The sequence below is a fragment of the Pelophylax lessonae genome (assembly GCF_965119305.1).
Source record: "Pelophylax lessonae genome assembly, chromosome: 6".
Taxonomy (NCBI): domain Eukaryota; kingdom Metazoa; phylum Chordata; class Amphibia; order Anura; family Ranidae; genus Pelophylax; species Pelophylax lessonae.
In genome coordinates, this window is record NC_138773.1 from 185,828,421 (window position 1) to 185,854,668 (window position 26,248).

General features: G+C 40.7%; 1 protein-coding gene across 1 annotated transcript in view; it reads left to right on the top strand.

The window, feature by feature from the left end:
* TRPM2 (transient receptor potential cation channel subfamily M member 2) overlaps positions 1 to 26,248 on the top strand; it is a 349,568-nt gene that overhangs the window by 286,223 nt on the left and 37,097 nt on the right. The window contains exons 23-26 of the mRNA XM_082260372.1: positions 9,516 to 9,697; positions 13,216 to 13,348; positions 17,509 to 17,596; positions 23,455 to 23,542. Coding sequence (XP_082116498.1) covers positions 9,516 to 9,697; positions 13,216 to 13,348; positions 17,509 to 17,596; positions 23,455 to 23,542 — 491 coding nt within the window. The remainder of the gene's footprint in view (positions 1 to 9,515; positions 9,698 to 13,215; positions 13,349 to 17,508; positions 17,597 to 23,454; positions 23,543 to 26,248) is intronic.

Genomic DNA, 26,248 nt, shown 5'->3' on the forward strand with positions numbered 1-26,248 from the left:
AAAAAAAAAAAAGACTCTAGGGCAGTGATGGCAAACCTTGGCACCCCAGATGTTTTGGAACTACATTTTCTATGATGCTCATGCACTCTGCAGTGTAGTTGAGCATCATTGGAAATGTAGTTCCAAAACATCTGCGGTGCCAAGGTTCGCCATCACTGCTATAGGAGGTTGATTAACTATACTAAAGGCAAACAGATTGTGCACTTTGCAATGTGCAGTTGCACTCTGTAGGAGCAGTTGCTCCAAAGCTTAGTTAATTAGGGGGAGCTCTGCCGACTTCCATCATCCAAACATGTGCAATCAAAAATGCAGTTTTTTATTTTATTTTCATTGCTCCTGATTGGGTATTCTTTGCATAATAATGCTTTACCTCATTTACAAAGCTTTGGATCAACTGCACTTGCAAAGTGCACAGTCTATTTGCCTTTAGTAAATTAACCCCTATGTAATGTAGCTGAATTTGAAGTTACACACATAGCTGAATAAGTCAGAGGATTGACTCACCTATATTCCACTGCTAGGGTTGAGCGAACACCTAGATGTCCGTGTTCGACGGGTTCGGCCGAACTTTAAAAAAAAGTCCGGGTCCGTGTCCCGGACTTTTACCGAACTTTTCCCGGACACCGAACCCCATTGAAGTCAATGGGGACCCGAACTTTAAGGCACTAAAATGGCTCTAAAACACCAAAGGAAAGGGCTAGAGTGCTGCAAATGGCAGCAAAACGTAATTAAGAGCATGGCAAGTGCTCTGCAAACAAATGTGGATAGGGAAATAACTTAAAACAACAAAAAAAAAACAGAAAAATAAAACAATGTTCTTCTTCATCTCTGAAGGACGAGGCCCATATGGAGTAGGAGGGAGGTTGAGGTGGTGGTGGATGTGGCGGTGACATAGGCGTGCGCACAGGGTGTGCTGGGTGTGCCTGGGCACACCCTAATCACCTAGGGCACATAGCATTGCCAGTGAGGAGATGGGAAAGATCTCCCTGGGACCTGCTCTGCTCTATTTCTCCTTGCCTACAGGTACATGGCCCCGATACATTACTCTCCCTGCTGGCAAACACATGCATGTGTATTTCAACTTTGGGGTGCACACCTTAATGCAATAGGCTGCGCACACCTATGGGCGGTGTAGGTGGAAGCGGCGGTGGAGGAGGACCAGGGCCGGATTAACAGCATCATGGGCTTGGTGCTGAGGATTTTGAAGGGCCTTAAGGGCCGTGCCTTGCCATGCACCCAGAGGAGGAAGGGTGCAGCCATGCATGCCTAATTCAACATGGGATGCTGTCTCTGAAGCCCATAAACACATCCATGCATCGCCAACTGTCCCTCCTTGTCCGGCCTTCACGCTGTGTGGGGAGGTTCTGAGGGTGCTGCCTGGGGAAGCGAGCATAGAAGCCAGACTTCTGTGTTTACAAGTGACAGAAGAGCGGTAACAGTGAATATGGCCAACCCGGGGCCTATATAAAAGGTAGGGGCCTGGAGCTGCAGCTCCAATAGCCCCTACATTAATCTGGCCCTGAGGAGGAGGACGAGGTAGCCAACACTGCTTCTTTTCAAAAATTTTAAATGAGGGTACACCCCAAAAGAGTGAGAAAGAGCAAAAATGGAACAATGGGTGGGCAAGGTCGGTATCCATTGCTATTCTGCATAAGGTACGGAAAAGTCCCGTGGGATCCATGCCTGGTTCATTTTAATGAACGTGAGCTTGTCCACATTGTCTCTGGACAGGCGGCTGCGCTTGTCTGTTATAACGCCCCCAGCCGTGCTAAATACCCGTTCAGATAATACACTGGCTGCAGGGCACGCCAGCACCTCCAAGGCGTAAAGGGCAAGCTCAAGCCATGTGCCCAATTTGGAGACCCAGAAGTTGAAGGGGGCAGACCCGTCATTCACTACATGTAGGCGTGTGCACACATACTGCTCCACCATGTTGGTAAAATGCTGCCTCCTGCTAAGACGTTCCATCTGAGCTGCTGGTGCTGCTGTTTGTTGTGGCGTGCTGACAAAGCTTTTCCACATTTCGGCCATGCTAACCCTGCCTTCTGAGGTGCTGGCGGTGCCCTGGTTGCGTTGGCGACCTCCTCCTCCTCCTCCTCTGCCTTGTGCTTCCACTGTGGCCCCGCTGTCAGATGGGAATGCCAGCAGCATGGCGTCTACCAGCGTGCGCTTGTACTCGCGCATCTTGCGATCGCGCTCCAGTGAGTGAATTAAGGACGGTACGTTGTCCTTGTAACGGGGATCCAGCAGCGTGGCCACCCAGTAATCAGCACAAGTTAGAATGTGGGCAACTCGGCGGTCGTTGTGGAGACACTGCAGCATGTAATCGCTCATGTGTGCCAGGCTGCCCAGAGGCAACGAAAGGCTGTCCTCTGTGGGAGGTGTATCGTCCGTGTCCTCTGTATCCCCCCAGCCACGCACCAGTGATGGCCATGAGCTGGCCTGGGTGCCACCCTGCTGTGAACATGGTTCCATCTCCTCCTCCAGCTCCTCCTCCTCCTCATCCTCCTCATCCTCCAGAACTGTGCCCCTGCTGGACAATTGCGTCCCTGGCGTTTGCGTGTGCAGGAACCCACCCTCGGAGCCCCTTGCGAATGACTGCCCTGAAAGCCTTGGAAATGTTACCTCTTCATCCTCCTCCTCCTCCTCATCCTGTGCCACATCCTCTTCCATCATCGCCCGAATTGTTTTTTCAAGGAGGCATAGAAGTGGGATAGTTAAGCTGAGAACGGCGTCATTGCCACTGGCCATGTTGGTGGAGTACTCAAAACAGCGCAACAAGGCACACAGGTCTCGCATGGAGGCCCAGTTAAATTAAATAGCGGAATAGAAAATATGATCCAAAAAAAGTGTATGTATATCACACGTACACAACCACACTGGGCCCCAATTACTATTGTTTGTACCCCTAAAAGGCTAGATGAGGAGTAGGGGGAGTATGGAACAGGCAGCACCCTCAAACCTTCAGAAGTATGAGATGAACCCCAACAACTTGGAAAGGTGGATCTCTCTCACACGTACCGACACAGACTATCCCGCAATTCAATTGATCCTCAAAGGTTTTTATTGAATAGCGGAATAGGAAATATGATCAAAAAAAGTGTATGTATCTCGCACGTACACAACCACACTAGGCCCCAATTACTATTGTTTGTACCCCTAAAAGGCTAGATGAGGAGTAGGGGGGGTATGGAACAGGCAGCACCCTCAAACCTTCAGAAGTATGAGATGAACCCCAACAACTTGGAAAGGTGGATCTCTCTCACACGTACCGACACAGACTATCCCCCAATTTAACTGATCCCCAAAGGTTTTTGATTAAATAGCGGAATAGAAAATATGATCCAAAAAAAGTGTATGTATATCACACGTACACAACCACACTAGGCCCCAATTACTATTGTTTGTACCCCTAAAAGGCTAGATGAGGAGTAGGGGGGGTATGGAACAGGCAGCACCCTCAAACCTTCAGAAGTATGAGATGAACCCCAACAACTTGGAAAGGTGGATCTCTCTCACACGTACCGACACAGACTATCCCCCAATTTAACTGATCCCCAAAGGTTTTTGATTAAATAGCGGAATAGAAAATATGATCCCAAAAAAGTGTATGTATATCACACGTACACAACCACACTGGGCCCCAATTACTATTGTTTGTACCCCTAAAAGGCTAGATGAGGAGTAGGGGGAGTATGGAACAGGCAGCACCCTCAAACCTTCAGAAGTATGAGATGAACCCCAACAACTTGGAAAGGTGGATCTCTCTCACACGTACCAACACAGACTATCCCCCAATTTAACTGATCCCCAAAGGTTTTTGATTAAATAGCGGAATAGAAAATATGATCCAAAAAAAGTGTATGTATATCACACGTACACAACCACACTAGGCCCCAATTACTATTGTTTGTACCCCTAAAAGGCTAGGAGTAGGGGGAGTATGGAACAGGCAGCACCCTCAAACCTTCAGAAGTATGAGATGAACCCCAACAACTTGGAAAGGTGGATCTCTCTCACACGTACCAACACAGACTATCCCCCAATTTAACTGATCCCCAAAGGTTTTTGATTAAATAGCGGAATAGAAAATATGATCCCAAAAAAGTGTATGTATATCACACGTACACAACCACACTAGGCCCCAATTACTATTGTTTGTACCCCTAAAAGGCTAGGAGTAGGGGGAGTATGGAACAGGCAGCACCCTCAAACCTTCAGAAGTATGAGATGAACCCCAACAACTTGGAAAGGTGGATCTCTCTCACACGTACCAACACAGACTATCCCCCAATTTAACTGATCCCCAAAGGTTTTTGATTAAATAGCGGAATAGAAAATATGATCCCAAAAAAGTGTATGTATATCACACGTACACAACCACACTAGGCCCCAATTACTATTGTTTGTACCCCTAAAAGGCTAGGAGTAGGGGGAGTATGGAACAGGCAGCACCCTCAAACCTTCAGAAGTATGAGATGAACCCCAACAACTTGGAAAGGTGGATCTCTCTCACACGTACCAACACAGACTATCCCCCAATTTAACTGATCCCCAAAGGTTTTTGATTAAATAGCGGAATAGAAAATATGATCCCAAAAAAGTGTATGTATATCACACGTACACAACCACACTAGGCCCCAATTACTATTGTTTGTACCCCTAAAAGGCTAGGAGTAGGGGGAGTATGGAACAGGCAGCACCCTCAAACCTTCAGAAGTATGAGATGAACCCCAACAACTTGGAAAGGTGGATCTCTCTCACACGTACCAACACAGACTATCCCCCAATTTAACTGATCCCCAAAGGTTTTTGATTAAATAGCGGAATAGAAAATATGATCCCAAAAAAGTGTATGTATATCACACGTACACAACCACACTAGGCCCCAATTACTATTGTTTGTACCCCTAAAAGGCTAGGAGTAGGGGGAGTATGGAACAGGCAGCACCCTCAAACCTTCAGAAGTATGAGATGAACCCCAACAACTTGGAAAGGTGGATCTCTCTCACACGTACCAACACAGACTATCCCCCAATTTAACTGATCCCCAAAGGTTTTTGATTAAATAGCGGAATAGAAAATATGATCCCAAAAAAGTGTATGTATATCACACGTACACAACCACACTAGGCCCCAATTACTATTGTTTGTACCCCTAAAAGGCTAGGAGTAGGGGGAGTATGGAACAGGCAGCACCCTCAAACCTTCAGAAGTATGAGATGAACCCCAACAACTTGGAAAGGTGGATCTCTCTCACACGTACCAACACAGACTATCCCCCAATTTAACTGATCCCCAAAGGTTTTTGATTAAATAGCGGAATAGAAAATATGATCCCAAAAAAGTGTATGTATATCACACGTACACAACCACACTAGGCCCCAATTACTATTGTTTGTACCCCTAAAAGGCTAGGAGTAGGGGGAGTATGGAACAGGCAGCACCCTCAAACCTTCAGAAGTATGAGATGAACCCCAACAACTTGGAAAGGTGGATCTCTCTCACACGTACCAACACAGACTATCCCCCAATTTAACTGATCCCCAAAGGTTTTTGATTAAATAGCGGAATAGAAAATATGATCCCAAAAAAGTGTATGTATATCACACGTACACAACCACACTAGGCCCCAATTACTATTGTTTGTACCCCTAAAAGGCTAGGAGTAGGGGGGAGTATGGAACAGGCAGCACCCTCAAACCTTCAGAAGTATGAGATGAACCCCAACAACTTGGAAAGGTGGATCTCTCTCACACGTACCAACACAGACTATCCCCCAATTTAACTGATCCCCAAAGGTTTTTGATTAAATAGCGGAATAGAAAATATGATCCCAAAAAAGTGTATGTATATCACACGTACACAACCACACTAGGCCCCAATTACTATTGTTTGTACCCCTAAAAGGCTAGGAGTAGGGGGAGTATTTAACAGGCAGCACCCTCAAACCTTCAGAAGTATGAGATGAACCCCAACAACTTGGAAAGGTGGATCTCTCTCACACGTACCAACACAGACTATCCCCCAATTTAACTGATCCCCAAAGGTTTTTGATTAAATAGCGGAATAGAAAATATGATCCCAAAAAAGTGTATGTATATCACACGTACACAACCACACTAGGCCCCAATTACTATTGTTTGTACCCCTAAAAGGCTAGGAGTAGGGGGAGTATGGAACAGGCAGCACCCTCAAACCTTCAGAAGTATGAGATGAACCCCAACAACTTGGAAAGGTGGATCTCTCTCACACGTACCAACACAGACTATCCCCCAATTTAACTGATCCCCAAAGGTTTTTGATTAAATAGCGGAATAGAAAATATGATCCCAAAAAAGTGTATGTATATCACACGTACACAACCACACTAGGCCCCAATTACTATTGTTTGTACCCCTAAAAGGCTAGGAGTAGGGGGGAGTATGGAACAGGCAGCACCCTCAAACCTTCAGAAGTATGAGATGAACCCCAACAACTTGGAAAGGTGGATCTCTCTCACACGTACCAACACAGACTATCCCCCAATTTAACTGATCCCCAAAGGTTTTTGATTAAATAGCGGAATAGAAAATATGATCCCAAAAAAGTGTATGTATATCACACGTACACAACCACACTAGGCCCCAATTACTATTGTTTGTACCCCTAAAAGGCTAGGAGTAGGGGGAGTATGGAACAGGCAGCACCCTCAAACCTTCAGAAGTATGAGATGAACCCCAACAACTTGGAAAGGTGGATCTCTCTCACACGTACCAACACAGACTATCCCCCAATTTAACTGATCCCCAAAGGTTTTTGATTAAATAGCGGAATAGAAAATATGATCCCAAAAAAGTGTATGTATATCACACGTACACAACCACACTAGGCCCCAATTACTATTGTTTGTACCCCTAAAAGGCTAGGAGTAGGGGGAGTATGGAACAGGCAGCACCCTCAAACCTTCAGAAGTATGAGATGAACCCCAACAACTTGGAAAGGTGGATCTCTCTCACACGTACCAACACAGACTATCCCCCAATTTAACTGATCCCCAAAGGTTTTTGATTAAATAGCGGAATAGAAAATATGATCCCAAAAAAGTGTATGTATATCACACGTACACAACCACACTAGGCCCCAATTACTATTGTTTGTACCCCTAAAAGGCTAGGAGTAGGGGGAGTATGGAACAGGCAGCACCCTCAAACCTTCAGAAGTATGAGATTGTGTTCACTGTACCCCACAAAGATTGAGTTCACTGCACCCCACAATGATTGTGTTCACTGCACCCCACAAAGATTGTGTTCACTGCACCTCACAAAGATTGTGTTCACTGTACCCCCCAAAGATTGTGTTCACTGCACCCCACAAAGATTCTGTTCACTGTACCCCACAAAGATTGTGTTCACTGCACCCCAAAAAGATTGTGTTCACTGCACCCCAAAAAGGATGTTGTTCACTGCACCCCAAAAAGGATGTTGTTCACTCCACCCCAAAAAGATTGTGTTCACTGCACCCCACAAAGATTGTGTTCACTGCACCCCAAAAAGATTGTGTTCACTGCACCCCAAAAATGATTTTGTTCACTGCACCCCAAAAAGGATTTTGTTCACTGCACCCCAAAAAGGATGTTGTTCACTCCACCCCAAAAAGATTGTGTTCACTGCACCCCACAAAGGATTTTGTTCACTGCACCCCAAAAAGATTGTGTTCACTGCACCCCAAAAAGGATGTTGTTCACTGCACCCCAAAAAGGATTTTGTTCACTGCACCCCAAAAAGATTGTGTTCACTGCACCCCACAAAGGATTTTGTTCACTGCACCCCACAAAGATTGTGTTCACTGCACACCAAAAAGGATTGTGTTCACTGCACCCCAAAAAGATTTTGTTCACTGCACCCCAAAAAGATTGTGTTCACTGCAGCCCAAAAAGATTGTGTTCACTGCAGCCCAAAAAGATTGTGTTCACTGCAGCCCAAAAAGATTGTGTTCACTGCAGCTCACACACAGAAAAATGGATGTGGATCACTGACACCTGCCTATCTCCAATCCCACACCACACAGCAATATCGATTGTAGTTTGTAGAACACAGTTTCCCTAAAATTCAGCAGACTCTGTCCCTAACAGGATTGAGAAGAGATCGTAGATCAGGATTGAGTGCAGATTCACCCCACCCCCCACACAGCAATATCGATTGTAGTTTGTAGAAGACACTGACCCTATAATTCAGCAGACTCTATCCCTAAAATGCCTACAACTCGCCCTGCCTAAACACTCCGACCTGTCCCTCAATTCTATCCGGACACAAATGGTTTTTTCCTGCCTATCTTTCCCTAATCAGCAGCCAGCACGTTGATGTGTGCTCTGTCCCTGAATCTAAGCAGCATAATGACGCCGCTGCGGCTGCCTCGAACTTATAAAGACTTGGTCACATGCTTCAGACGGCCAATCACAGCTACTGAGACATTTGCAGGCATGGCTGGGATGGCTTAAGGCACACCAGTTAAACGATTGTTGATTGGCTGTTGAAAGCCCGCCATGAAAAGAGCGCCAAAGCATGCAAAACCCGGAAATAAAACGACCGAACACGGATTTTTACCCGAACATACAGTAAAGTGTCCGTGTCCGTGTTCGGGTACAAAAAATCCAATTATTCGGTACGAACACGAATAATACAGTCCGTGTTCGCTCAACACTATCCACTGCCCCATCTCAGAAATATGCGTACACTGACAAAAAAAATTTGATTAACAAAAAGTTTTTTCTTTGCTTTTCAAGGAGAAATGTTCTGAGTTATAGTTCACACACAAAACAAATCTGAAAAAATAACAGAACTTTGAAAAACTGTGAGATATAGACTTTGTAAATCAGCTTGTGGGAGCTAAAGTGGAACTTCCCTCTACCAATCAACATTGATTATTTTTAATCCTCATGCTGCTAGCATTAGTAAATAGATAGGAAAGTGTATAATATTTACTAGTTTTAAACTTTTTTTTTTTACATTTCTTCAGTTACTTCCTGGTTTCCTGCCTAGGCAAATTATGTCATACATCCCAGGAGGCTTCAGGAGAGGAGGAGGGGTGTTCTCAGCTAAGCACAATCTCCTGCACGCATACTTGAGCTAAGGGCAGAAAGTAAATGCTACATGAATCATTTTCCCTTAGATGGCCACAGCCAGAAATGCTAGGGGGTGTTTTTCAAAGTAATTTCTCACCAAAATAAAGGATCTTCATCCATGGATGGATGGGGATGTTTGCTTTGAATAATAAAAATGAATGATATAATGTTTTTGGTTTGTGGTGACAGATGTAGCGAAGATCCGCTTAATGTCAGTGAAGCAGATTTTAAGGTTTGCTCATCTCCATCATTCACTGTGTTCTAAATTGTACTGTTTTTTTTCTACAGTTTTGTATTAATAAATATAATAATAATAGTTAAATGCAGCATAATCATTTGTTAGATGATCTTTATACTCAATTATTCAATCATGTTTTTTTATTCTGTTAATTTATCTACCTGTATTTTTTAGCTACACTTTTCAACAGGTCCAGGAACATACAGATCAGATCTGGAAATTCCAGCGACATGATTTAATTGAGGAGTATCATGGTCGGCCACCTGCCCCTCCACCCTTTATTCTCCTTAATCATCTGCATCAGTTTGTCAAAAACGTCATTCTTCATGAACCTGCAGGAAGACAAAAGCAACTTAGTAAGAGCTCATTCTCATTAGTCTGACCTTAGTGTAGTCTTTAAGCTGAATTCCAGACAAACAAACAAATACAAAGTTTTAATATATATGGAACTGTTTTACTTGTCAAGGTAGCTGAAGTTTTGCCCAACCAAACTGAGATTTACACAGCCCTGAGTTAGACTTCCTATTCTCTATAGCCTGTGATTGGATAATGTAGGAACAGCAATAGACTGATGAAGTTATCACTTTCCTCTTACCCAGTATTAGTATGTTCCTTATCTCAATTTTAATCATTATCTACCTGCATTAAACTGTATGTAAATCAAATAAGCTGCGCTAAAGTGACGTGATAATGCAAGTATATAACACAAATTAAATCAAAAATGAATATTGTCAATCATACATGTGAGCAATAAAATAGAAATTATGGACTGATTAATAAATGATAAATGTAAATAGTCCAAAAAAGTCCCAAATGAAGTGAAAACCATGCAAAAATTAACTTAATAGTGTCCCAGACCAGTGCTCAATGCCACCACCAACTGTGAATCTGCTTACCAGAAGCCAAATTATGGCAGACTTTTCAATCAGCAAGATGGCTTGGAAGAACCACCAGAGAATAAATACACCTGGATGTCCGCAGAACGTTGTGTATCGCCCACTGCCGGCTACACACCTCAGATTCACGGATGGGTGACCACCATTATGGAAAAATAAAGCATAAGGGGCTCCATAGTGCATACCATCAAAGTAGTTTTACTAAAAAATGAAAAGACACTTACATAAATATCGAATAATGAGCATAAAAACAAAGCCGCGGCCGGCTAGAAGATCTGCCCGTCCTTCTGGGCTCAATGTGGGTGACGTCAGCACGCTCTGACGCATTTCGTCAAAACTGACGTCCTCCTGGGGTACCGTTATTAAACTGTATGTGCCTGGAGTTTACCTTTGAATGACAGACGTTAGTCTATGGCATATGCTGTACATGTGGAAATATTTGTCAGTAGTATATATTTGTTTATTATTATTTCATGTTCTGCGTATACTCCGCATGTCTTAGAGGGCTATTCTGCCTTTATTTTATCTCTGAATTATAATGTCTAGATGCAGGCACTCCAGTCTGAGTAACTGGTGGGCTAGTGTACTTTCCCTTATAGCATTCACCAGAGGCATAACTACAGGGGTTGCAATTGCGATCCAGCCCCACACTTGTACACCTGGATAGGAGGGATAGTGGGGGCGGCAAATAGATAGAATCAATACCCTCCATCTTCCTCCTGTAGCCACTAAAAGCCTACTTCTCATCCTCTCCCTCCTGCAAGCATTTAGAGGCTGCAGGAGAAAGATGGAGGGCATTGGTTCCTCTTTATACCACCCCCGCTCCCCTACCTATCCTACTGCCTTCTGGCCATGTGTGCTTCCCTGTCCCCCCTGCGCAGTGGCTTTCCCCCTCCCCTTTCCTGCTGGCTGTTCAAGATGGAGACTTAGTAAACTGTGTTTAGTAAGTATAGGTTTGTGAATGAATGGGAAGCTTTGGGCAGGGCTATTCTTGTCCATTCCTTCTGTGTAGCTGAGGCTGCAGAGATGGAGATTGAGGGCTGTTTAGACTCCTGATGTTGCACCAAAGCCCCTAATGGGGCTCCTGTAAAAATTGTATAAAAAAAATAATAAAAAATTTAATTGTAAAAAAAATAAAATAATAACACAATGGTAAAAACAAATGTTAAAAAAAAAAATGAAAAAACTACTGATACCAGTGGCAGAACAAGTAAGGTTACACTCATTGCAGAACATGTGAAAGGGTCCTACTGTGGAACCATAATAAAGGGCCCCGTGACTGGAGTAAAGGACCCCAGGCTCCGAGGGAAAGGTCAGGGCTGGGAAGGAAGGGCTCAGGCTCAGAGGGAAAAGCCCCAGCTGGGGGTCAGGGGTGCCCTTCATAGTTTCTTGCACGGGGGACCTGAAGGCTCTAGTTATTCTTCTGGCAGCCACCTTCTTTTAAGGGGGGCAGGCCTACCAATACTAGTAAAATGCAACAAGCAGACATAAAGTAAAGGAAGAATGTACCTTGCAGCGATGGAGACATACTGTATAGTATGGCAGACACACCACTGGACAGGGAGGAGCTAGTTAGGCAAAGGGCAGACTGGAGAACTAGAAAATGTAGCAGAGGTCAGGTCTTCTCTGCACTCCAGTAGCAACAAACAGACTCTAATTTATTAAAGCCAACAATCGCTATGACTGTCCCGGCCTTCAGGACTTCCCCTCTAATACGTTACACCTGAAAAGGCTTACCCCTCTAATGTGTTTCACCCGAAAGGGTGAGTAAGCCCTTTTGGGTGAAATTAGTTAGAAGGAAGGTCCCAAGGTGGGGACAGTTATAGTGATTGTTTGTGTGATGCTTTCGGAGTGAAGTGAATTCCTCCTTTTTATTTATGAGTTAGAAATGTGGCTCTGTAGTTCACCTAAACCCAGACGTAGAGCAGGAGCAATTTGGCTTAACAGCAGAGGAGATCTTCCATACACACATCATTCTACAGAACGAAGGGCTTGCCGCAGACAGTAGGCACAATCCAAGAATGTAGCAAAGGTCAGGGCATGCAGAAGACAGTAGGGGTTGATTTATGAAAACTGGAGAGTGCAAAATCTGGTGCAGCTTAATTGAACAAGCTTAAGTTAGTAGCTGATTGGGTACCATGAACAGCTGCACCTGATTTTGCACTCTCCAGTTTTAGTAAATCAACCTTATGTGTATTCTGAGAATGTAGCAGAGGACAGTGACAAGGATAAACAAACAGATCAGGTGCATTTGAGTAGCAGGAACACAAGTCTTCGGGCAGGCATGGACTTGCAGGGTTTAAGTAAAGTGCCTCCTGTGCCTTGAGCCAAATCTTGAGCCAGAGGGGTGTAACAAGCCCCATTGCCCAGCAACTGGCAGGAGCTGGGGGAAGTACAGGTGGCAGGCTTGACAGTAGGAGTGAGGATGTGTGCTCCACAGCTCATTGCTCAGCAACAGACATGCAAGCCAGCCAGGAGGCATGCACTATGTCCCATTGCCCAGCAACAAAGATGTTATCTGGCGCTAGGAGGAGAGATGGCAGCTGGACAGGTAAGTAATTAAGGTACTTTACATGGATTTCATTGCCATAAATAGAGCCCAATGAACAGGTTTATGAATTTACATCAGTCAATGATCTTTAAATATAAGCCACTTTGTCTCCCAACAGAAATCTTACATGGTCAATATTTAATTTGCCTCATCACTAAAGCCTTTTATCATCCTAGACCTTTTGTCATTAATACTGTCCTTTGTCTGACCCTTGATTGTTTTTAGCTGTACCTTGTCCCTTGTACTTTTGGTCCATCCCTTATCACTTGTATTTCTACCTCTTTGGAGCATAACAGTACCTGATGATTAGTCTGGATAATAAAATGGTTTCTATAGGTCAAAAAGCAAAGATACATATCATCAATTTGGGGTGTAGTTTCCTCACAAAATGTATCTAATCATTGTTTCTTACTTTCATTTCTGTTAGAAGAAAAACTAGAAAAGAATGAAGAAACTGCTCTCCTTTCCTGGGAAACTTATCTCAAAGAAAACTACTTACAACATCTTCAAAAGCAAATGAAGCAAAGCACAGAGCAGAAGATTAGAGATACTTCTAAGAAGTAAGGACTGCACTATAGACTTTCTAAAAAAGAGTGTGAAAGCCTAATAGAAAAACCATACTGACACATAATAAAATTAAGGCAGAACTTTTGCATTGGCTTTGTAGAACAGCCAAACAGGGCCCACTGTGGCACACACATCATGCTGCTGAAAATACACTAAATGATGGCAGTGCCACACTGATTCTAGTTGTATAGTTGGTCACACAGTTTACTCAAAATTCACCTGCTTTGGCTTTGTACATTAAGAACCAAACTTCTGCTAGGCTAGTGAGACAATTTGTCCTACATTACAATTGTTCTGCTACACCCCTGTAGGAGCCACTTGATAATTTTAGGTTCTATGTTCTGCCCCTCAACCCAAAGAACAGCCTCAGTTAATATAATTCTACTGCAGACATAAGGTAATAGGACATCAGACTGTAACAGATCAAATAAATATTTTACTATCAGGCTGAAAATTATTTGAAAGAAATGATCCTATTCTGCTGGCAAGAAATGATGTTACTGTCCTAGCACTGAGCATTAGGGGGAAAGACTACATCTCCATACTCCCATCTTGTGGCCAAAATGAGGAATGCCATAATGAATACTTTTACATTATAGTCTATATGGGTTTTTCACATAATTCAGGGACAGCGTGCCTGCTATACAAGCTTGTTCCTTGAGACTTTCTAATCTAGCCTCAGCTTGGGTGGCCATAATGTCCCATTTTCAGTGCTGCCAGAAATAAAAAAGAGAATGCAATGAGAATCTGTGGATACAGACAGTAGCACTAGTAAGCTGTACTCTACAGTACATATAAAGGTGGCAAGAAGTACAATCCATTGGTGGTAAATTTAACCACTTCTGGACCTAGCCCATTTCTGCCAAATGCTGTTTACCAGTTAAAATCAGTATTTTTTGCTAGAAAATTACTTAGAACCCCCAAACATTATATATATTTTTTAGCAAATTCTCTGGAGAATAAAATGGCGGTCTTTACAATATTTTTTGTCACGTGGTATTTGCACAGTGGTCTTTCAAACGCCATTTTTTTGGAAAAAATACATTTCACTGCATTTAAAAAAAACTATAAACTAAAGTTAGCCAATTTTTTTTGCATATTGTGAAAGATGATGTCACGCCGAGTAAACAGATACCTAACCTGTTATGGTTTAAAATTGCACACAACCCGCGGAATGGCGACAAACTACGGTCAATAAAAATCTCCATAGGCGATGGTTTAAAATGTTTAACGGTTATCAGTTTAGAGTAACAGAGTAGCTCTTTTTTCTTAATTATTGCTCTTGCGCTGGAGATCGCGGCGATACCTCACATGTGTGGTTTAAACAGAGATTTCATTTGTAGGCGTGTCTTCCGTATACGTTTTCTTTCGTGCGCGAGCTCACGGTGACGGGGTGCTTTAACATTTTTTTTTCCTATTTATTTATTTATTTATTTTTTATTTTAGCACAGGTTTTAAAAAAAATAAAATCTGATCACTTTTATTGCTGTCACAAGCAATGTAAACATCTCTTGTGACAGCAATAGGCAGTGACAGGTACTCTTTCTGGATGGATCAGGGGTCTAAAAGACCCTAGACCCCTCCACTGTACTTGAATGTATTCAGAATGTCAAAAACTGCATTTTTGAAGACTGTCACTTTTCAAATTCGGCACCTTTAGCCGCTGAGTAACCCGGACGTGACGTCATGGATGCATCTTTCGGGTTACATCATCGGAGACCCGATCGAAGCGGAATCCGGCTTTGTTCGAGACTCAGGTCTCATGGTAGGACGGGAGACCCGGGCAGAGCCGCAGAAGGCGTCCCCTCCCGCTCGCTGGGGTAGCAACCGAGCAGCTCCCGAGCCGCATCGGCCATTACCACCAGAAAGCTGACCGCTGCCTCTAAAAAATGGTACTGGGATGATGCCTGTAGCTGAAGGCATCACCCCAGTACAACCACTTCTTACAGCCGACGTAGACCTACGTCGATTCACGGGCAGTGGTTAAGCTTGAGTTATTTTAAATTATACATTCTGCCAATAATTACTTTTCAATGATGTTTATAACCTGCATCTGCTCTGCAAGGCATAGTGTTAGACACTATATATTTCATTGTTGTCATACATTAAAAATTTTAAAGTGGTTGTGAAAGTTTTTTTAATGTCAAGCATTCTATCCATATACCTTCTGTGTGCAGCAGCCCCCCCTAATACTTACATGAGCCCCCTCTCGATCCAGCGATGTCCATGAGTGCCTCTCCAGGGACTCGCACTCCTTATTGGCTATTGACAGTAGCTGCTGTCAGTTACAGCCAGTGAGCCAATCAGGAGACAGTGGGGGTGGGGCAATGGACAAGCAGAGCAGCGGCTCCGTTTGGGTGCCCCCATAGCAAGCTGCCTGCTGTGGGGGCACCTGACAGGAGGGAGGAGCCAGGAGCATTATCGAGGGACATAAGAAGAGGAGGAACCAGGCCACTCTGTGCAAAACCCCTGCACAGAGGAGGTAAGTATGACTTATTATTTTAAATAAAAAAATGTAAAGCTTTACAATCACTTACAAAAAAAAAAACAGTAAGGACCCTCTAAATGTAAACAATGCATTCAACAAGAATGATAAATTAAACTTTGTGGTTCTGTGCTGTAGAGCCACAATAGGTATTAGTCAGAGAACAGTTCTGGTGTAGGTGACTACATTACAGTCCCTTACAGAGGAACACAAAGTAAAAAGTCCCAGATGAAAACAGTTCTTCCTGGGAAAGCACAGTAGTGACAACATTTCTTAGCCTAGCATTCCATCACTAAGCTTAATATGTCAATAATTCTCTGTGCATAATGTAGTGTGCGTCCTATAGATGGGATACCCCTTTTCCAACCTCAAACAACTATCTATCTTCTAGCTTTTTCTAAGGGATACAATCACAAATACAAAGCATTTCCCTCCACATATTAAAACATTAGGGTCTTCATTATGCCTAGATATACCATTGTGGTTTTTTACCACACACAAGTTACTTAAAGCATATCTAAACCCAATAACCAAAATGTAATATATTGTGGCTTACAAGTCTAATTGTGGTGGCTGCATTTGTCTTTTTTTTTCAGGCTAAGATCCTTTTTAGTAAGTACAGAAAATACCTGTTGATCTTATCAGAATAACAATATCCTTTTAACTTTTTTGTGGGATGAACTGGTAACAAAAACATCTTTTATGTGTAAATGACCAATCTCACCACCCCACATATAATGAAGATGATCAAAGACAGAAATATTTGAAGCCCAGTAGGTGGCTACCATGGTTCCTTCTATAGGTATACTAAAGGAGTGAGTGCGCCCACCCAGAGAAGGGAATTGTGTTATTCGCACACTAATATACTGCTTTATATTACATTTCTGTTTGGGGATTCAGATACACTTTAAGGCAACCCATTCATGTAGGCCTACACACAGCCATTAAAATATGATTTGCATTTTTTTTTTTTAATTAATAATGTTTACTACGTCACCCAGTGTGTGAGTTGTTGTGTGCTGAAGTGTTTGTTAGCATCTACTGTACTTGCACAGTATTGGGGTTCCATTCTAAAGGAATTCCACTGCAAAATACCACATTGAATGCCACTCAATTCAACCAAGCTTTGAAAATATAATGATGTGTGCAAACCTATTGTTGCCAGAAAACATGCACCAGAATGTCTAAGCTTAAATTAGGAAACTAATCAACCATATTTGAAGACAGATGCAGGTATCTTTTAGGGTTGACATCAGAAATGTTTTTGCACTTGCTCACTGCAGAGGGATGAGCTGGTGCATCAAGAATGATATACATTTCTGAGTTCTGAGTCAACTAACTTTTTGGAAACATGTTGTGTTAAAATAGTCATTGAGGCTTGTTTATAAGGGCTTGTTTTCACAGGCTTTGGGCTTTTATTGATGACATCAGTTTGAGACTCTTCCGAAATCATGCAAAATTGATCAACAGGTGCATTTGATTTGTATAGGAATGTAAAGCCCATTTGAAGTGAACAAAACACCTGTTGACACGCCCTAAAGGTAGCATTAGTTGCTACAATATTTTATGTAAGGTAAGTTTGCAGATGTTGAACTATGATTACTAAGTAGTAATATACTATTTTATTTCATGTGTTTTTTTTTTTTGTTTTTTTTTTTTCATTTTAAGAGTAAATACAGTTGTGGAGATGCTGGAATTGGATCAAGTGAAAAGAAATGGATCGATGGAAAACAGATTAGTTTTCTTGGAGGAACAGGTAAAAAATTTTGATAGTATCTTAAAACTTTTTTGTACAGTATCTGCACAGGCACATAAAGTGGAGTTAAAAAAATAGTTACTGGTAAGGATATATTAGCTAGTTAGACTGGCTTTATGTTTCCACTAGAAATGGTTAGGGTTAAATTATTGGATGTGTTCAGCAAACATCCAAAAATCTGCAAACTATGAACTTTATTGTGAACCCCATTGAAGTTAATAGGAGGTAAATCTTAAAAAATCAATTATGTTTATTTTCAAGCTTATGGGCAAAGGATTGTCAAACAGAATGCATGAGGTGCTGTAAAGTGTCGAAATGTTGTTATTCAGAAATTCAGATATTTCCGAATTGCCAGATTACTATAGTAACGAATCTAAACAAATTCAAAATAATGAAACAAAATTTTGAATGAAATTTGAATAGTTTTCCAATCGAGTTTGCATAGTTTCCAAATCGAATTCAAATCGTAATCAAATTCAAATTTCTGGAGAGAAAGGAATAGATTAGAAAATAAAGGAAAAAAATAGAAAAGAATATAGTAGAATAGAGAAGAAAATAATAAAATATTTATTAGACTAAAACAGAACAGAATACAAAATAAAAGAACTGAAAACAATGAATAGAAAAAAATGGAATAGAAAAAAAAGGGATACACTAGAAAATAAAAGAATAGAGTACAACAGAACAAAATAGAATAGAAAAAAAAAAGAACTGAATAAAAGGAATAGAATAAAAAATAGAATATAATAGAATAAAATAGAAAGAACTGGCCCATCTTCTGAAATTGGAATTTCAAATAGAATAAATTAGAAATGTCAATACAAAGGAAAATAATAGAATAGAAAAGAATAGAAAAAAGTGAAAAAAAAATAGAATGGAATAAAAAAAAATAGAAAAGAATAGAATAAAACAGAAAGAATATAACCTTCTTCTGAAATTCGAATTTAGAGTAGAATAAATTCAAACTCCAATAGAATTAAAAATAATATACTATAATAGAAAAGAAAAGAATATAAAATAAATGAATAGAATAGAATTTAAAACAAATAATAGAATAGTATAAATATAACCATTTCCCAAAATTCAAATAGAATAAATTTGAAATAAAATAGAATAGAAAAGATTAGAAAAAGAAAAGAATTGAATTGACTAGAATAGAAAATAATAGAATAGAAAAAAACAATAGAATTGAATAGCATAGAATAGGAAGAATATAACCATCTTCCAAAATTCAAATGTCTAATAGAATAGAAAAGAATAGAATACAATACAATAAAATCAAATATAAAAGAATAGAATAAACAATGAAAACGAATAGAATAGAAAGAATATAACATTGGAACCATTTTCCAAAATTCTAATTTCAAAAAGAATAAATATGAATTTGAGTAGAATAGAAAAGAATAGAATATATTAGAAAACAATAGAGTAGAAAATAAAAATAAAATATAAAAAAAATATGTTCCCATCTGGGTGGGAGAATCCCCAAAGTTTTCAAAGGTGGCAGCAAAAGGGTCTTACTACGGTTTGTACTCTTCTCATTGCGAGAGGAGTCTGTTTATATCAACACTTATGGAACTCTCACGAGATCCCCAAATCCGAATGTTTTCGATATCTACAAATCCGTCACTTCATGGAGTCCATTACGAAGCATCACGAACACCCATTATTATCCACTGCCTTCGAGACTAGATGTCGAACCAACCCTACTACGCAGGGACTGATTTCATTATTATATTCCTCCATATTGAATAACACTAGACCACAAATCCCTACGTATTGTGACAAATAGATAAAAGACTTTGGTCCTGACCCACAGCCAGGCGACTGGTGTAAAATGTGGGAGGCCCTGTTTAAATCTTCTTTAAATGTCCTGGCTCTTGAAAATTCATCCAAAGTTATGTCTCAATTTTACCCCAGCAATATTACAATACTGAATTTGTAATATTGGAGATATACCGAATTTTATGCTGAAGATTAAGAGGCTGGAGAGGAGTCTAAGTAATACATCTTATAAACGCTCGCTCCGAGTGTGGTGGAGGTGAGCGGCCATTGCATTCGGTGTCGGATTGCATTGCACTTTTCATCACAAAAACTTTTTTCTTAGAAGGAATTATGGACATTATGCACCTTATTTAGCACCATTGCACTTTGAATTTATTCTATTATCAATTGTTCAAGCTGCATTGATTTTTTGAACATTTATGTTGTGAGTCATTACTCAATATTGTTTTCTGATCTGCACACTTATTTATGTTCCACAGTGATATTGATCAATTTTTCTATTTTTATGTAATATTAGTTCATTATTTTTACGCACCACTTTTTGACATCAACTTTTATTCATTCATTTTACTCACTTATTTTCACATTGGTTTTCAAATAATAATTGTATTGGGAAATTTTGTCCCATTGTGTCTGCAACACCTCCGTGCTTTGTGACTTATTAGAATAGAAGAATTATTTCATCTCCATTGTCTCCCTTAGTGAGCTGGCTTTCAAGGAATATTGATTTTAGATTAATTTACGTTTTTTATGCATCAGCAGTTTTTTTAGAATCTTCAGTTGTATTACCGTTATTGAAATAATTAGAGTGGCTCACTTTAAGAGGAGAGCGCTGATTTCTACCTTTTAATAATACTTGGATATGTGGTGACACTGCCAAATCAGCAGCTTTCTCTGTGGTGTTCCACGATTGTCTTTGTGATTAATGCCCCATACACACGTGCAGATTATCTGCAGACTTTTGTCTGCAGACTTACCAAAACCATATAATATGAGGTCAAACCTAAACACTTTCAATTTGTATGCAATCCGGCAGGCCCTTGCACTACATAGAAAAGGTAAGTCTGCAGACAAAAGTCTGCAGATAATCTGCACGTGTGTATGGGGCATTAGGGTGTCGTTTACCCCGTTTTAGCGCACAAGTCTTGTTTTACTTATATGAAACATATATGGTGGACCTGTCAAAAAGTTTGGAGGTTATGGATTAGGGTATACACTTTGGTCGATACGGCTCTCCACGTGAACATATGGAGACACCCATGGGAGGCACTTTTACAAAAACCTATCGCAGACACTAACCATCGGGAGCGCACTCTAATCACTTATATTTTTACGGCAATGAAGCAAACTATAGCGCGGTCATGGAAGACAACACTTCTTAGTTTTAAGGAGGTTAAGAACCGGGTTAACGAAAGATTGATGGTGATGCTTGAGGACAAGTATGACAAATTCCAACGGACTTGGCAGCCATGGATAGACCATTTCCTGCCTTCTCAAAGGACCTCCCGATTTTTAGAACTGTAAGAGTTCTATGTGGTACAGCTCAAAAACTACTGGGGTACCCATCTTTCTCCCTTCTCTATTTCCCTTCCCTTTCTCTTCTATTTTCCTTGCCAACTGCCCTTCCGTGCTTCCCTCCCTCAATGTTAAGGTCCTGTAGGCTCCAGATGAACAGTAGGCCAAAGCGGTCTATATTATCCCCCCCCCCCTTGATTTTTTTTTGCCAGTCCTGAATGTTGTTCTTTTGCCATTTTCCATGAACAAATGACCCTTATGTCTTAAATGCTCAACTTATTCTCACAAATTGATGTCTCGAACATCCTGTCTTATCCATGTTCTGTTACAGTATTCGATTGTTGTCGCTCTCATTTTGGTTTTAGGGAGCAATACTTGTCTTGTACCAAGTGTACTGATATTTTTATAATTTCACTTTGTTTCTGTACTGCCTTATTTCTGTTGTTATACTGAAAAACCTTAATACAATTTCAGTGACAGAAAAAATTAGAGTTTTATTGCAAGATGCATTACATAAACACAAGTGGCTGACTTATGCTCAGCCAGTTTCAAGCAGTTGGTTGCACTACTTCAGGGTAAGTACAGTTAAAAAAAAAGCACAAAATACAACTGTACTTGAATGTTCAGCTCTTCTGCCTATATAATATGACATATCTAGTCACATGAATAAACTAACTAGTCATGGAGGAAAAAGGGAGAGCCACCCATAGATAATTGTAATCAAGTGCATTCAATAACTTGCGGAGTAAATAATACAAACAATAGATATATATTTTGAAGTGAATCTGCCACTTTATCTATTTAAAGCAAAATTTAAAGTGACAGATTCTGTTGTTTAATACCCCTTCACCCAACTTCAACTGAAATCATCTCCACATTATCCCACCCTTCTGTCAGGACCACATGGAACAAATGGCCTTCCCCTTTTCACCATGTTACAGTGCTCACACCTGGCTTCATTTTATCATTGGTGGAAGGGAAGAAGGTCATATGTTTATACCCAGGAGTACCATTTAGGTAGAAGGGTACATGCACCTCAAATCCTGAAGTGCAACTTATAACTAGCTTTTATCATAAGGACTTTTATCAAAATGGAAGGGTTTTGCACAGCACAGACAAACAAAAATAATCCCATTTACATTGGATCTTACTGGCAGAAAAATCCAGAATAAAGAAAGCTCAGTCTGGCACAAATTTACACATATGGCATTTACAGGCATATTCACGTATTTTCATTGTAGTGGCTACAATATTCCTTAGATCTAGAAATGGAATTATGCATGTTTAGGTGCTTATATACATAAATTATGCCATTCTCATTCAAGCACTTTTTTATACCCCTAAACGCTGATCTAAAATATTATTAGTGTGCATAGGCAATGCTTCTATGTTATGCCTATGCACACGTGGGTGGCTAAAACACTCCAGGTCTGCCCTCAGCACGTACTGTCAGCATAAGAGAATGTGGAAGAAGATGGTGTGAAGATCCGGGTTTCATTCTGAGAGCTCACCTTAGGAACATGTACCTTGGAGCTGAGGAGTTGAGGATTGTTTACTGAGCGGATTTTAATGTCTATGTGACCCCCTATAATCAAGGGGTCATATATCTCCGGTAAGAAGTACCTTGCTTGAGCACTGGGTGGAAGTGTGGAGGTGAAGGCTTTTCTACACCACTATCAAGTCTTTGCTTTACATAGTGTTACCAATGCTATATGGACTTTGGGTTTCTGTTGCTGCATATGGATTATACACTTTTGATATTTAGCTTTGATTGAAAATCTCCACATCTATTTATTATGATTTTATAATTTATGTGAAATTCAATATTTGCACAAGCACTTTATCACATGTTGAGCGCAACATCCTTCACTTCTTAAAATATTATTCTCTATGTGTTAATGCATTTGGACCCATTGGCTAATATAGAGCTGTATTCAATTATTCTAAAAGTGGCATTTTTTTCTGCTCGCGTGGCCTTACCCATCCATAAATTTTGCCAGAATGGCCTTATTGCCTTTATGGTGCCTTGGTCAAGGCCCCTACCAGTTGCAATAACTAAATAATTATTGCCGATACTGAGTGGCCAATTTAGAAAGCAGCAGTATGTTGTTCTGAAGGCATATCAATGCTTTTTAAAGAAAAAAAATCTACTAGCGCTTTTATAATACACGTCAGTGTGCTTTACAAGTGTGGCCTCCTAAGAATGTGAATCTAGTGGAATACACTTAGAATCTAGTCATCTGTTAAAAAAGATATACCAAATTACTCCTCCAAATCAGAAAGTTTTCTCTGCAGCATTATGCAGAGAATGCACTGAATTACACCATACGCTCCACGCACTCTGCATTTTGTGAGTAATTTATAAAATACAGGCTCAGTGTAGAGTAGGCACTGTTGTGCTCTTCAGGTGCCCAAATGCTTGTTGCCTTCATTTTATTACATCATGTCAAATAAACAAATACACAAATATTTTTGCTTATACTGTCAACACAGTGCTGCATTTAATTATACCTGTTTATTTAGATTTATTGTTTGGTTCTTTGTTTGACTTTTTTCAGGCATTAAGATCTGCTAAAGCCTTAAACTGGATTGTTAACACACTCCTAGATAATGGGTTTGGCTCCAGAGAATCTGCTCCTGTCGCTGGTGCGTAACTAATGAAAATACAGTATGACAATTACTGTTCAATTGAATAACTTAAACTTATACCTTTGTGCTTATTCAGTATATATATATGTACCGAAGGTGTACTTACAGTATTTAGCTCCTGAATGTTTTAACTTAACGTGAAGAGTAATGACAATTTTGTTGAGAAAAAAACATTCCCCGCTTTAAGAAAACATTACAAGGATTTTAACAAACTTTGTTGCAGATTCCTAACTTTTGTTATTATGAAGAAACCATTGTTTGTTCCTCTGTGTTCATGTGGAAAGTTAATCTGTATGGGAGTGGTTTTGTAATTATTAATCAGCTGCTGCACGCGCTGCGCTCTAATAAGGAAAATTGTAGGGGTGCATCCCTTTAGACCTGATTTCCTATTGGGAGAATCTCACCAAAAATGATATTTTTGTTGCAGGGGATGCCAAAAAACCTAATTTGTATCTTAGTGCAGACTTCTCGGAAAATCAGTGAGCCAATCACACAAGCAGAAAATTATGTTTCTGGGGGGGCGTTCTGTACACATTCTGTGTACAGAACACCTCCAAGTAGCCATATTGCATTGCATTTTACAAAAAATAACAGAGCTGAAGATTGAAAAGAAAGGTAATTTCGTAATTGTATATGCTATGTTATTTTTTTTTATTTGCTTTTTCTTTTTTCCCCTGAAAGTGGAGTCACCCTTTAAGGTAAATCTATTACAAATAGGTACTGTATGATTTTAAAATTGAGCAGGTCAGAAAAATTGTATAAGCAGAATTTACATGTAAAAATAATCAATAGATCCACAGATATAGGTTAGACAAAGATATCTTTAGCAGTTTGTTTCTGATAATCCACTGATTGGTTTGAACAACTTGAGCCATGCATAAATCATTTAGCTGACTCTGGTTCAGGATTTACTGATTAGTTTGACATCTAGTAGCCTGTGCGTCTGTATTTTTCTCACCATATGCATAGTTTGAATTGCAGTGCTTTAGGACAAGGCAGCGTAAATCACAACTCAAATTTTGTGAATATGTTTTATAGACCACTGTGTATTAGAATACAATTTGCTGTTAACTATTGAATTGTAATGTAAAAAAAGTGTCTACGTGTATATATATTGTAGTGGAATAGTACTAAATTGGGGCCTACAGTGCTCTTGCTATTATGCTCAAGTATGCACAGCGAAACAATGAAAATTAAATGTTGCTGCCATTTTCTACCTGTATTCCTCTGGGCCCATTGGGGGTGATTTACTAAAACTGGGTAGTTGAAAATCTGGTGCAGGTCTGCTCAGAAACCAATCAGCTTCCAGTATTTTTGTCAAAGTCTAATTGAGCAAACTAAAGTTAGAAGCTGATTAGTAGTGATGAGCCGAACACCCCCCTGCTTGGTTCGCACCAGAACATCTCGAAAAGGGGAAATGTTCTAGCAAACATGCAAACTCCATTAAAGTTCTTTGGGACATGAACATGAAAAATCAAAAGTCCTCATTTTAAAGGCTTAAATGCAAGTTATTGGCTCAAAAAAAGTGTATGGGGACCTGGGTACTGCCTTGGGGGACATGAATCAATGCAAAAATGAAAAAAAAATGGCACGCCCCCCCCCAAATACATACCAAACCCCTCTGGTCTCGGGTCAGGTTTTAAGGGGAACCCCACGCCAAAAAAAATAAAATAAAAAAATGGCGTGGGGTTTCCCCTAAAATGCATACCAGACACTTATCCGAGCACACAGCCTAGCTGGCCAGGTTGGGGACAGGGGGCGAGCATGCACCCCCCTCTCCTGAACCATACCAGGCCACATGGCCTCAACATGGGGGGGTGGATGCTCTGCCCTTCCACCCCAAAGCACCTTGCCCCCGTGTTGATGGGCACAGGGGTCTCTTCCTGACAACTGTGGGCTGTGGTTGTGGGGGTCTGCGGGGGGAGGCTTATCAGAATCTGGAAGCCCCCTTTAACACGGGGGGCCCCAGATCCCCTACCCATTTACCAAAAAATTGTACAAAAAAATAAAGACAAAAGCCAGTTTTGGAAAAGTCCTTTATTAAAAAATAAAAAAATAGTGTACCCCGATGATCAGCCGCCCGCCTGCCCGAAAAATAGACAAAAAAAAAAGAAGCTCCTGCTTCTACGGAGGCTTCCCGCGCTATGAGCTGTTTTGATTTTGACAGCTCTTTTATGGGGACCTCACGAGCCGCCCCACAATGCACTACTCAGGTACAGTGAATAAATAACATGACATCAGGGTGACTGATCATCGGGGGACACTATTTTTTTATTTTTTAATAAAGGACTTTTCCAAAACTGGCTTTTGTCTATATTTTTTTGTACAGAGCCCTTTGTGCAGAGCCCCCCTACCCCAAAGCACCCACCCCGCCCCCATGTTGTGGGCATGTGGCCTGGTATGGTTTTGGAGGGGGGGGGGTCGCTCGCTCGCCCCCACCCCCATCCTGGCCAGCCAGGCTGTGTGCTCAGATAAGGGTCTGGTATGGATCTTAGGGGGAACCCCACGCCATTTTTTTAAAAATTTTGGTGCATTTTTTTCAGCAATACTGACATAAACTATAGTGCCTATATATATATATATATATATATATATATATATATATATATATATATCTATATCTATATCTATATAACTTTGTGGTATACACTGCACTATCTGATCTCAACTAACTAAAAAGCAAAAATATCTCTCCCTGCCAGC